We start from the raw sequence: 14623 nt of genomic DNA on the forward strand, positions 1-14623 counted from the left end.
TGACTCACTCCGTCATCACGCCGACGTTGCCGTTGGGGCCAAGCCTCCATCTCGGCCACAACGTCCTCTGACCCACATTTGCGTGTCCTCTGTCGAGCCCACATACAAGTAAGGATTTGTATCTTATCCTTTGGCTTTTGGGTGTTGTGTTGTGCTGCACAGAAACTACACTCCACTTCTCTCTTTGCCGTTGATCTCACGCGCTGCCGCACATGGTCGAATCCCACAGAACCCGACCGTACCGCCGGCAGCCTAGTCGCCTGTAGAGTCGCGCCTCGTCATCGCTCCAGATAAACCATGTCGTCAAGTGAAACGTTACGATCCTGCTCTTGTCCCTATTGGTCTCGTCGCCCCCTCCGCCGCCGTAGAAGGACGAGCCGCCGCAGACGCAGCAACAACGCCCGCCAGAAAAAGTTATCTTCAAAAAGTGGCAACACCCGACTGCACCGTTTTGCTACGAACTACCTTCGCTGGTTCCTCATCGTAAATAATAAGAGTAAGACCCAGTATTTTCTTAACTATTTTTTTCTTTTCTTTATTTGTGGCTTTAATTACCGAATAGAAGTGAAAGTTTGTAACCCTTATTATTATTATTATTCAATTTTTGTAATCGCTTTTTGACCATATAAGATGGTTTAATTCGTGTGTGTTTCTGAGTCACTGATTCCTTTTGCAGGGATTTTGATTCAATTCAACATTTTATTTCTTATATAAACGAATTTCGTTTCAAAGGTTGTAATGAATTTATGAAAATCATGAGTATATAATATGATGGAGGTTTTTTCTTTTAATCAGGTAAGGATTTCACTCACCTACTCTAGTTCACTCTTCATTCATAATTGTGTTTCGCTCTCACTCATGTGTGAGCAATCTGCATGTCTATCCTCTATACTAACTCCTCTTTTTCTTTTCTTTCCTATTTTTGCTGAAACTTTTTTCATTTGTACTCACTTTCATTCCACAGTATTATGATGCTAAGCTATTTTCAACGCAAGTTTCTTGTATGAATTTTGTAATCATCTTTTTGTGATTTCTGTTAAAAAAATTTAAGTTCTCACAATATCATGTTATAATATCATGTTACTCATAACAAATTTATACATAATTTTATTCCAATATAAGAAACATTTTATTCCAATACAAGAAACGGTAAAAAATCTAAACATTTAAATTATTTTATTATAAAAATAATTAATTTATTTTTCTGGCTACTGTTTTCTTCCTTCAAAAAAGACTTTTTCTGAAACCTTTTTCACTTTTTCTTTTCTTGAGAACCTTCTCCTCTCACCCACTTCTTCGAGAAGGCAAAGAAATAATATTTTATGATTAAGATACGATTTCTTATATAAGAAATCGTTCGTGTGGTGAAGGAATGAGGTGCGCTACGTACGCTCTCTCCAATGCTAAATTCCTTCAACAATTCATTTCTTCATCTTAAGCAACCAGAACAAGAAATCTCATTGTTGGAGATGACCTAAGTTGAATGTATAATAGATATTGCCAAAAAAAATACTTCTAACAATGATATTAGACCTTAAGAAAAGCATGTGTCCCATCTTGTCACAAATGGACATTCAAAATGCCAATCATTTGATAGTATAGCACTGTTGATAAGGGGATTTACCTCTTGGTGAATAACCTGCTCTACCCAACCTATAATTCTTCCAAGCTGTGAATTGACCCAACGTAACACCAATGTTCCATATTTTGTCTCAATCTATCACAAGAAAAATATATATATCCTAAGTATGAATTAATATATATAGATATACATAGTTACCTCTTAACTCAATTAATTAAATCAATTGTTAGTCAATTACGGAAGGATATGCATGTATTTCAGTTTGATGTCCTTCAATTCCTACCTCCTCAAGCGTGAAACATTATTCATTAACATCAACAATTTCACCAGCAACATTAGGATCAGTAGCAAGACGAGTCGTAGGAACAAGACAATAATAACTAGATGACCAGCAGAGAGACTCTCCCGATAAATATTTTGATTATTGACTTAACAACACAAAATTACTATTAACATCTTACATTGTGTTTTATTTTTAGATTTATTAACAATTTAATTGACTGATCTATTTTACTATTTATTTTGAATTTATAAATTTGAGTATTTTATTAATGAGATATATGTGTTAATTAAATTTTGACATTAAATAATATAAATATAAAAAATAGTTCCTAAATTATCAATGTTAAATTATAAAAAATGAAATAAACAATTATTCATAAAAAAGAATTTTCGACCGATTTTTTTATGGATATTTCCGTTGAAAATTTTCAATGGACAAAAAAAAATCCACCGATTTCAATTTTCTCTGATCATTTTTCTAACCAATTTTAATCCGTTGAAATTTTAATTTACCAATGGATTATCGAGGTTTTGAACGGGGGTTTGACGGTCAGAAATAAACTTTTTTTTTTAGTGTGATGAGATCATGTTTCGCAGTGTTAATCCAAAATCCAAAAGGATGAAATCTAAAAAGGTAAAGGATTTTATTGGATTGTGATTCGTAGTTACTGTCCTGCAAAACACTAAAAAGCATAAAGCAATACAGTGAACTGGGAGATGCAAATTGGGGAGTAGTGGGGTCCTCTAATAAGTTGTTGGATTATTGAATTTTGGAAGAGAGACTTATCCACAAGTGCAAACCTCGCAAATGTGTCCACAATCGTTGTATCCGCATTGTTTGATTCGTGTCCTTCTCGAAGTCTTAGTCCCATGTTGTTTTCCTCGCCACTATTCACCTATTCGTCGCCATCTTCTTTTACCTTTTTTTTTTCTCTCCGGTAAATAAGAAAAGTTATTTTTCTTTACATTTATCACAATATTTTGGTACTATGTTAATTATTATACCGATAGGTATTTGGTTAACACAATCAAGTACCCAATACCTATTTATTGACTCAATAAGATTTATATAAATAAAATAGAACCTTCAGATAAAAATTAATATTTATTAAATACGTATTTATTTTTTGTATTTCTTGTTTAAAATTAAATCCTTACTTAAGCGTGTTAGACTATCTTTTACAATTACTTTTTTCTTTTTGGATGACACCATTCGGACCAAACGGAGAAGGAACAAGAACTCTCAGCAAATGAAACAGTGTTCGGTTTATGCTTTTTAATTGTGCATCGCATAGAATATACACGAGATATTGAATAGAAAAATATTAAGCATTGAATAATTTTTAATTTGAACTTTTTTTAATAATTTTATTTTTATTTAGAATTATCATAAAAAAATTTAATTTCTTTTCAGTACATAATTTATTTTATATTATATTTTTTTCATTATAGAAATATAAAATGAGAATAATATTTTTTTCATGTTCTCATTCTTTGTGTATCCATCAATTGAGAGAGAAAGAAAGAGGGGGAGACAATATAATGATATAATAAAATTATGAAAAATAAAGAAAAAGGAAATAAAAAATAGAGAAACAATATAGCCGTATAAGCAAAAAATACTTGGCGATTATGCAGCATAGAAGGTGACAACAGGAAAGACAAGCTACGAAGCAAGTTGTCTGCACATGTAAGCCGAATGACATCATATATACACGATTTTCGTCAGCGAGAATAGACGGAAACTCATTAATTAATAAAGAAAACAAAAGAGAAATGATATACATCTAATAAATTTTTTTTTATAAAATTTACATTTTATTTTTTCTGTCTCTTGTTCCTATATTATTTATCTTATTTTATTTTCTTATATTTCTCACTTACATGAATTGTTCTAATATAATAATCATATACTTTTCCCTTATTATTTTATTTTACTCTTGACTTATCATAAACACTTGTAAGAAAAATCCGCAAGAGTGTACATATTTATAATATAAAACAAATTAAGCACGTGACGAAAATCGCCACTAATTCCTTGCTGGTTACACTTTACACATGCGAACCTTCAGCGAAGCTAAGCACGAGGACCCCAACACAAGGGAAAAAAGCAATAAAATAACACTAACCAATAACCATCAATAAAACAAAAAATCTAAAAAAATTCAAACGATAAATGCAATAAAACCCAAGTGCATGAACCTACACTCCTATAAATACCTCCTAATTCACAGCCCCATAAGTTCGAATATTCAATACCTCCTCTTCCAAAATATCCACGTTTCTTTTCCCACACACTATCTTAAATCTTAAAAACATTTTTTTTTTCAAAGCAATTAGAATTTAGACCACAAAAGGAACACCGAAGAGATGTACGGACAGAGTAGTAGTAGCAGTAGTTCTTACGAATCGGATTTGGCGCTGTTGGATTCGATTCGGCACCACTTGCTGGGCGAGTCCGAATCCATATTCGGCGCCCCGAATTTCGGGTCGGGTCGGAGCTCCAGTTTCAGCAGCTTGGACTCGTGTTTGAGCGACAATTGGGGCGAGCTTCCGTTTAAGGAGGACGATACAGAAGACATGGTGTTGTACGGCGTTCTCCGTGACGCCGTTAACGTCGGGTGGGTCCCATCTCTCGATGCCGGGTCGCCCGAGAGCGTGTCGTCGGGTTTTCCGGCGGTGAAGCTGGAGCCGGACTTGATGCCGGCGCTGATAAGTCCGTGTCCGCCTCCGGCGGCTGCGGCGGAGGAGAAGAAGGTTGTTCCGGCGAAGGGGAAGCACTACCGCGGCGTGCGGCAGCGGCCGTGGGGGAAGTTCGCGGCGGAGATCCGCGACCCGGCGAAGAACGGAGCAAGGGTTTGGCTGGGGACGTTTGAGACGGCGGAGGACGCGGCGTTGGCGTACGACCGCGCCGCCTACCGGATGAGGGGGTCGAGGGCGTTGCTGAATTTTCCGTTGAGGGTTAACTCCGGCGAGCCCGATCCGGTGAGGGTGAAGTCGAAGCGGTCGTCGTCGCCAGAGAGTGCGGCGGCGCTGCCGGCGAAGAGAAAGAAAGTTGTGGTGGTGGGGACGGTGCAAGAGCAAGTGGGGAGTCAAGTGGCAGAGTGTACACGTGGCGAGCAGTTATTGGTTAGCTGAGGTGGATTCTAAAACTGGTGTTGTGTTTATTAAATACAATAAATACAATACACTTTTGTAATTATGTGATGTGCGTGTGTGTGTAAAGCACTTAGCTATATTATAGCCATCATCCAACTCAATTTTGGAACAAAGAAAAAAAGGTGAAGGATGAGGATAGATGATTTTAGCACATCAAATGGTGAGTGGTGTGACCCCACGGGAAGAAAAAAAAAAAAGAGGGGGAGAAAAAAATTCAAAGAAGTTATGGAATTTGGAAGATGATGAGGAATGACGGGGGTGAGGAACTGAGGATATGTAATTTGGCTTTGTGAATACTACCAAATTTGTTATTTGTTTGTTCAACATTATGAACTATGAATGGGTTAATTGTTAATTGCTTGATATTCGGAGTTGAAAAGCATGGCAATATGCAATAAAATGCATCAAATAAAAATAGTAACGCCAATGATTGAAAATGTAATGAAAGTAACAATTTAATGGCTATGTTGTGGTAACATTAATGAAAGTAAAATTTTGACAGATATTTGGTGAAATCTTGGATCCTGTTTTTGTTTCCAAATATTTGGTGTCTCTTGTTTCAATTTGATTTGACTTTTTTATATTAAAAAGTCCTTCAATTCAAACTTAAAAAAAATTAATTCCATTTGATTTAGTTTTTCTTTAAAATAAAATTTGAATCAAATCAATATTTTTCTATTTGTTTTAATTTTTGTAATTTTTATTAAAATATTATTTTATTAATATATATATATATATATATATATATATATATATATATTATTCAACTTTTGAATTAAATTACATTAAAAAATTATTGATAACAATATACGAAAGTTATTAATATGTTAAATCTTTTACAATAAAAATTTGTCAAACTTTCATCATTTTAAATCAAATATATCTTAAGAAAATCGTCGAAAAAATAAAATGATATATCTTGTATAAATTTGTACATATAATATTCCGAAGTTCAAGTGGTATATACATAAAACATATAATACTAAAGCGATATAAGTGTTAGTATAAGTGTTGTGATTTTGTTCAATTTCAAAAATGCAAACAATAAATCGAATCAAATCAGTTGGTTTGAGAGAAAAATATCTAAACAAATCCAAAAAGAATCGATTTGATTTAATTTTTATTTTTTTGCAATTTTTTTGTTAGATTGAATTTGAACATGCCTACAATTATTAACCAAGTAACATGTCTATATTCGTACAAATAAAGACCATGATGCATAAAGTCTAACAAATTACATATATGAGGCAAGAATGTAAAAAAAAAAATGAGGCAAAATACAAATAATGTAGAGTAAAAACTACTCCTAAATAGAATGTGACATATTTCTTTGAATAAATTACAATGACATTGCTTTTGTTTTACTTGAATTATACATGACTCTCTCTATTTGAAATCATTTCTTTTGCACTCTCTCATGTAATGATGTTAAATTACATTTTGTTTTAAAAATTGAATTACATTTTTATCCTGACTATTTTATTGAAACCCAAAATTATCCGAGTTAAAGTGACCCAATAGAGCATTCATCCCCCTCATTGTTAGATTTCTTTGAAGAACAAAAAGGGTTGGTCTTATTGTTAGATTTAGTTAATTCTTCTCCTTTGTCTTTCTGTTTCTATGTTCTAATGCATAAAAACTAGTAATGCCATTATAGATTTTCTCCCCCTTCATCTTTTACAATTTATCTCAAAGTTTCAACCTTTAATCAAATTCAATCATGGGAAACGCCCTTAGATTCCTCTACTACCATTGCTACAAGCCCATAGTATCTAGCGATTCTAAATCATGTGGACCACATGGTGTGTCCTCAGCCACTGTTGCTTGTTGGTGTTTCAACACTTGCCCATGATCTCTTTCACTTTGACATCACCTCCTAGGAAACCCCTTACAAATCTATGCGCAAGATTGTAAAACACTGAAAGGGCAACACTAACGCGAGGGTGGTGTGCATTTTGAACTCCATAGTGGAAATCCTTTATAGATATGAGTGCAAGATTGCACATCAAGCACTCCAATAGCAACAACATCGACGTTGATGATGACATTATTTTGACTTTGTGGACAACAGTACGTGCCTTTCGCTAGAAGAAAGAATTCCAACATTGACCACTCTGTGGTGGAATTGTTAGCCATTTTCATATTAGCATTGCAAGGATAAAAGGAATGGCTTGATTATGTAGTGTGCCTTATGAAGTTCGAGGTTGCATAGTCAAAATGAAGGGATCTTGATGACATTCTTCTAGTCGAGGACGTAAAGCCTTTACTGGGAAGAACAAGAATTAAGCTTGTGCTAATTTTCTGAGTTATCTGTCATAAACATATTTAGGTTTGAAATTCTTGGTTAATTATTGTGGGAGAGATTTTGGTTTTACTTGTTCCTTCATTATAAAACAAAAGCATTGTGATTTTGCTTTTGATGAGTTCTCATTTTTATGAAAATATTGATTTGATGAAAATCTTGATATTTTGCTTTTAGAAGAGACAAAGCATGATGAATACATGCCAAACTCAATGAAAAAGATGAGGGCATTTGGGGGGAGGGGGGATTGCTTAATAATCATGTGACCCCATAACCAATTGTAGAATTTCTAGCCAAAAGATAAGGTGCATACATATTGGAAATTGAATTTTTAAATCACTAAGGTTTAGGTGACTTAAATACAAAGTGGAAGATTACATTTTACTAGATGAAGATTATTTGAATGTATGCATTGAAAGTTGTTTTTGTCTCAACTTCTAAGAGAACTTATTAATTATAGTTGGTGACAATTTTCACTATAAATAGATAAGAGAATTAGTGGAGAAACAACACGTGAAGAAATAGTGTGTGGGAAGAGAGATTGTGAAACAAAGTCACTTTGTTGAGAGAAAAGTGTCTTTGTGTGAGAGTGCTATCATTTCTTGTAACCATTAAGTGAGATACTCAGGTTTGTAGAGTGATACACTATTTGGGGTGGGTTACAATCTTGTAATTTGATAACTGCTAAATATGAGTTGTTTTTTATAATAAAAATATAATGAAAATAACCTTAAAAATATTTATTTAACAGTTATTTATGCTTAATTGTTAGGAATTGATATTTTTCTTATTTATGACTTGTGGATATGAAAAAGAGGGATTAAAAGCCAAAAAGATGCAGAAAATAGCAAAAATATGAAAAAGGAAAATTTTGGCATCAGGCCTAGCCCAAGATGCGTTCAGCGCAAAAACACGCACTGACGCTAAGTGAGAAGAGGTGCGCTAAGCGTGAATACAAGCACCTGCGCTAAGCGAGCAACGTAGGCTTAGCGCGAATACAGGCACCCACACTAAGCGAGCAATGCAGTCTTAGTGCAAGTATGCAGACCCAAGTCCACTCCAACAACTATAAAAAAAAGAGTCAAGCCAAAGAGAAAAGAAACACCGAGTCTCACATTACTCTAATACACACCCAAACCTTGAGACTCTCCCTTAGGGAATTCTTTCTTCTCTTCCATTATTTTGTATTCTCTTTTCCTATCCCTTCTCCTCCATCAGTTTCTATACCCCTTTTCTAGTGTAAGGCCCCTTATGGTCATGAGAGACTAAATCCTTTGTTAGGGCCTGACAGACCTAAAAAGCCAAAAGATGTATTGTATGCTTCATATCTATCAATGCAAGTATGTGTTTTCTTTCCTATTATCCTTTCTTATTTTAATTTCATGTATCATTTATCCTTGCATCATCTTTAGGAGTTATTTGCTCGACAGAGGGTAATCCTTAATAGAAATATAAGGAAGGTCTTACATGCATCAATTTTAGGAATTAGTCGCTCGATAGAGGGTAATTTTTAATAGAACTAAAAGAAAGGGGTATCTTAATAAAAATCATTGCTAGACATAAAATGATTGCATTATGCCCATGCATCAAAGCAAGCATCTAGAATTAGAACTTCATACATTTTTATCTATTGAGTCTTTGAAAAAACATTTAGGAGATAGATAGGTAAAATAAACTTGTCATCGTGAGACATCAGAGACAAGTATTCTAATAGATGTGGGTAGGAAAAATTCACCAAATTGGTAGAGACAAATATAAAATAATACATCTTAGGCAAGTAAGGCATGTTAGGTCCTAACATATTATATCTTTTGTCTCTTACTTGTTGGATCAAGTGACCTCAGAATAATTAAGAAGAAGGGGTTGAATTAATTATTAATGAACCTTTACTAATCAAAAATCTATCCTTCTTAATGTTACTAGATTCAATTAGGCTTTTACTATAATGTTAAGAAAGTAAATAATAGAAATAGAAACTTAACCAAAAGTAAAAGCGATAATTAAAGTACACAGCGGAAATTAAAGAGTGTAGGAAAGAAGAAGACAAACACGAGTTTTATACTGGTTCGGCAACAACCCGTGCCTACATCCAGTCCTCAAGCGACCTGCGGTCCTTGAGATTTCTTTCAACCTTGTAAAATCCTTTACAAGCAAAGATCCACAAGGGATGTACCCTCCCTTGTTCTCTTTGAACAACCAAGTGGATGTACCCTCCACTTGAACTGATCCACAAGAGATGTACCCTCTCTTGTTCTCAGTTACAACAACCCAAGTAGATGTAGCCTCTACTTGTACCACAAAGGATGTACCCTCCAATTTGTTAAGACAAAGTTCTCAGGCGATTAGTCCTTTGAAACTTTGTGAAAGGGAAACAAAAGATATCTCAGGCAGTTAGTCCTTTGAAATCTTTTGTTTAAGGGAAAGGGAAGAATAAAAAAAATTCTCAGACTATGTCGTTTTGAATTCTTTGAAAAGGGAGAAAGGAGACATAAAAGAATTTAGGCGGTTAGTCCTTCATTCTTTTGGAAAAGGAAGAAGAGAGACACAAAAAAAATTCAGGCGGTTAGTCCTTGGCGAATTCTTTTTGGCAAAGGGAGAAGAGAATGAAAAGATATAACACACTTTTGTTTTTTGTGAAAGAACAAAGTTTGGAAACCAAAAAACTCAGAAAGCTTTTGGCAAAAGAAGAAGAAGAAGAAGTTCAAAAAGATGTTCAAAGAGATTCAAATGTTGTAAAAGAATATATGAAAAGTTATATCAAGTCCACAAAATGCAAGTCAAGGTTTTGCTTTTATAGACTCTTCATGTCTGGTCAAGAAAACCATTGGAAGAGTCATAACCTTGAGAAAAACCTGAAAAACATTGAAAGAGTTACATCTCTTGACTTTTTTATTCAAAACTTGTCACTGGTAATCGATTACCAAAACCATGTAATCGATTACATAAAGCATTTTATGAAAAGATGTGACTCTTCACAATTGAATTTGAATTTCAACATTCAGATACACTGGTAATCGATTACCAATATATTGTAATCGATTACATCATTTAAAAATCAATTGGAATGTTGCAAATTCAGTTAAAAGCTTTTGAAATCAAACTTTGCCACTAGTAATCGATTACAGAAAATTGGTAATCGATTACCAGAGAGTAAAAACTCTGGTAACTTAGAAAATTTTGAGAAAAACTCTTTTGAAAAACAAAATTGTGCTATGTTTGTTTTTGAAAAATCTTTTCAATACTTCCCTTGTGAAGTCTTCTTGATTTCTTCTCTTGAATCTTGAATTCATCTTTTCTTGAATCTTGAAATCAAACTTCTCTTGAATCTTGAATCTTCTTGATTTCTTTTCATGAAACTTGAAATTAATCTTGATCTTGAACTTGTTGACTCAATCTTGAAATCATTCTTTTGAGCTTTTTGTCATCATCTTTGTCATCATCAAAGCTACTTGAATCAACTTGATTCATCATCAAGAAGCTTGCTTCTACATTACTAATATCTATTATTTTAGTTATTATTTCGTTTAACTCATCTTTTACCTTATCTCATTTTTTTCTCTTATAAATTAGAAATTATTCAACACAAGTACAAAACAAAGTCCCTGTGGAAATCGACACTCGGACTTCCAAGTCTTTACTACTTGGACATTTTGGTACACTTGCCAAATAGTTCAACATAATCATTTTTGTGATAGTGAAATACTTTTTGAGACGATTTCGTGGACGTAAGCAAGAGGTGTCGAACCACGTCAAATTCTTATATTTGTTATTATTTTTATTATGGTGCAATATTTGTTGTATTCTCATGATCCTTTATGGGTGTGGGTAATTTTATTTGTGGGAGCGATGATTAACCAACAGTGGTATCAAAGATATGGCTGGGAGCAAACAAAGGTTTGAGATACAATTGTTTGATGAAAAAATAAATTTTATGATTTGACAAAGTACTATTCAAGACTTTTTGGTGTAGCAAGGTCTTGATTAGGCATTAAACGATGAAAGACTGGCTTCTATAAAAGAAACCGAGTGGACTAAGATCCAAACGAGGATTGTGAGCATGATTCGGTTAGCCCTTGCTCTCGAGATAAAACACAACATGTTGAAGGAGACAACACCGAAGGCCTTGTGAGAGAAGCTCAAGAATATCTATGCGTTAAAGTCACTAACCAATCACCTTTGTTTGAAGATTGAGTTGTATCAACTCAAAATGGTGATGGGAGAAGATCTCTATGACCACATCAACAAGTTCAATCAGCTAGTAAGTCAACTGTTGAATGCAAATGATAAACTCTCTAGTGAGGAGTAGACGTTGTTGTTGTTGGCCTCACTACCAAGGTCCTTCAAAACTTTGGTTCAAACGTTGCTTGTGGGAAGATCAACTTTGGATTTGGATGATGTGATTGCCGTTCTTAGAGAAAATGAGAGAATGATGAGAACTGAAAATGTTGATGAAGAACACAATGCAATAACTGTGGTGGAGCTTGAGAGAGGAAGAAATCATTTAAGGAGACATGATGGGACAAGAGGAAGATCAAAATGGCAATCACATCCACAACGAGATACGAGTAACATGCAATGTTACTATTGTAGTGAGAATGGTTATGTGCAAGTGAGGTGCAAACAAATGAAGGAGGACTTGGAGAAATTAAAAGATATGAACAAAGATGGTATCAACTCCCAAACTAATGTAGTAAAAAATGTTGAAGATGAAGATGATGTGCTTTTGGCAACAAACATAAGGTTTCTAAAACAAAATAGGTGATGGATTCTGTTACCTCAAAACACATTTGTAGAGATTGAGAGATGTTTGATACTTTGAAAACCGATGGAGAATTTGGCCATTTCTAGTTACGGAATGATGGAAAAATGAAGGTTGAAGGCATAAGGAGCGTGAGGATGAAACTCCATGATGGTGCTATTCGAACTTTCTCAAATGTGAGGTGTGTGCCTTCTGTTGTTGTCAATATGATTTCTATGAGGGAGATGACATCACAAGAGTACAAATATGTTGGTTCAAAGAGGGGATGCAAGGTGTACAAGGGAAGATACTTGGTGTTGCAAAGACAGAAAAATAAAGGTAACATTTGCTATTTGGATGATCAAGTCTTGAAAAGGAACCATGATAGCAAAATGAAGAAGAAAGTGAAGTTTTCTAATGTTGTGGAAGTATTGGGAGATACTTCCGTTGGAGGGGGAGTTTGTTCATTTTCAAATTGATTGAAAGATATTTCTCTTTTGGCTTAAGGGGGAGAATTTTAGAGTTTCAAGCCAAAAGATAAGGTGCATGCATATTGGGAATTAGATTTTTATCCCTAAGGTTTAGGTGACTTAAATGCAAAGTAGAATAGATGCATTGGAAGTTGTTTTTGTTTCAACTTCCAAGAGAAATTATTTACTTTAGTTGATGACAATTTTCATTATAAATAGAGAAGAAAATTAGTGGAGAAACAACATATGAAGAGAGTGTGTGAGAAGAGAGATTGTGAAATAAAGTCACTTTGTTGAGATAAAAGTGTCTTTGTGTGAGAGTGTTATCATTTCTTGTAACCATTGAGTGGGGTACTCGGGTTTGTAGAGTGATACACTATTTAGGGTGGGCTATAATCTTGTAATCGTTTTTGTGATAGTAAAATACTTTTTGAGACGATTCTGTGGACGTAGACAAGAGGTGTTGAACCATGTTAAATTCTTGTGTTCATTATTATTTTTCTATGGTGTAATCTTTGTTGTGTTCTCACGATCCTTTGTGGGTGTGGGTAATTTTATTTGTGGGAGCATTGATTACCCAACAGAACCAAACAGAGTTAATGTCATTTGACGCACAGGGGATACAACTCTAATGAGAAGAAAAAACTTTTATGGTTTTATGTAGTTAAAAAAGGAAGGATCCGATTGGGATTAAAAGTTGTGTTTCACAAGAAAAAAGGCATAAAATAGGATCAAATGGCTATAGTCTCTCTTATTTTCTAAAAGAAAAGAAGTTAATTAATTGTTCATAAAAAAAATATTGAAGACGGATTATAATTTTGTCTTCAAGAATTTTAAAACCTAAAAAGAATTTGATAATCTATATGAACCTACTTGATATTTGTTCCAACAAAATAACAAATCTCTATTGAATGTCATTAAAAAATGTTGCTATAGGCAAGTAAAATTATGAATCACGACCCAATATTAAATTTATGATTTATGTATCCTCCTAGGTTTTGGGTTGACCTCCCCAAGGCCGACCTCTTCAAGAATTGCAGATGATCTTCATGACTTGGTTTAGCCTTATTTGCATGTTTGGGCTCGAAGCTAGCAAGTTGTGTACTCTCTTAGGTTTTGGGGCGACCTCCCCATGGTCGACCACTCATGGCCATCCTCTTCAAGGCTGACCTTTCTAGGTTGATCTCTTCAAAGTTAAAAATTCTTTAGGATAAACTCTAGGTTAGTTTCCCTAAGGTTAATCTCTCCAAGTCGAAATTATACCTTTTGGTGTCTCAACTGACTGGCCAAGTTTACCCTAGTTCCCTACTCACGGATGTCAACCAAGTGGTTTGCTTTCTTGTGCTTGTCATACCCACTACTTTAAAGATCAAGGAAGGAAATCAACCCACGATATGAAGAAATCACTCCTAAGAATGTTGGAAACAAAGTGAGACACGAAGTAGACAAAAAAAATCCAAATGTTGATCTAGGGAAAAACACATTGCATACCCAAATGCTTTGGGTAGGTCACCTCTAACTTTAGCTAAGGAAGCTTATACCAAAATAATTTTAATTGATTACAAGTGAGATAATATGGGACGTGTAACTTCATAATTTTCTCAATAACCTATATATATTATGCACAAGTTATCAAAATTATTAACTTGTTCTCAACTTTTGTCATGACAACAAAACTGACAACATATTCTTATTAATCTGAATCTAAGAATTAAAAGGAGAAGAGAAAAACAGAGAAAAGAGTTATGGGAGAGAGTTAAACATAAAAGGCTTTTAAAGTATAGTCCATTATTATGAAAAAATGTATTTTTAAAACTACCTTTGCTTATTAACTCATATTAAAAAAAAGGGTAAGACCAAATTAAAAATGACAAAATACAAATGGTTTAAATACAATTTTGGTTTTTTATTTTTCTTAATATATAATTTTGGTTCATTCATTTTAAAATAGAAACATTTGATCTCTTATTTTAAAAAAATATGTAATTTTGATTCAAATCAATTTTGTCTATGTTTTATTTCTTTTATTTTATCTAATTGAACAATAGATTTAATATAATTATTTAAGATACCAATAATAAATAATTTAA

At 33.8% G+C, this 14623-nt stretch overlaps 1 protein-coding gene across 1 annotated transcript; it reads left to right on the forward strand.

Moving 5' to 3' along the window:
* The first annotated feature begins 4092 nt into the window (after positions 1 to 4092).
* LOC114412203 (ethylene-responsive transcription factor 1A-like) lies at positions 4093 to 5386 on the forward strand. The gene has a single exon (XM_028376015.1). It carries the CDS (start codon positions 4235 to 4237, stop codon positions 5000 to 5002), a length of 768 nt encoding a protein of 255 aa, XP_028231816.1. The 5' UTR covers positions 4093 to 4234; the 3' UTR covers positions 5003 to 5386.
* Positions 5387 to 14623: the final 9237 nt, after the last annotated feature.

The sequence above is a fragment of the Glycine soja genome, chromosome 5 (genome assembly GCF_004193775.1).
Source record: "Glycine soja cultivar W05 chromosome 5, ASM419377v2, whole genome shotgun sequence".
Classification (NCBI taxonomy): domain Eukaryota; kingdom Viridiplantae; phylum Streptophyta; class Magnoliopsida; order Fabales; family Fabaceae; genus Glycine; species Glycine soja.

Excerpts from the sequence above, each read along its gene's own strand:
- LOC114412203 (XM_028376015.1), top strand. The coding sequence starts at position 4,235 with ATGTACGGACAGAGTAGTAGTAGCAGTAGTTCTTACGAATCGGATTTG.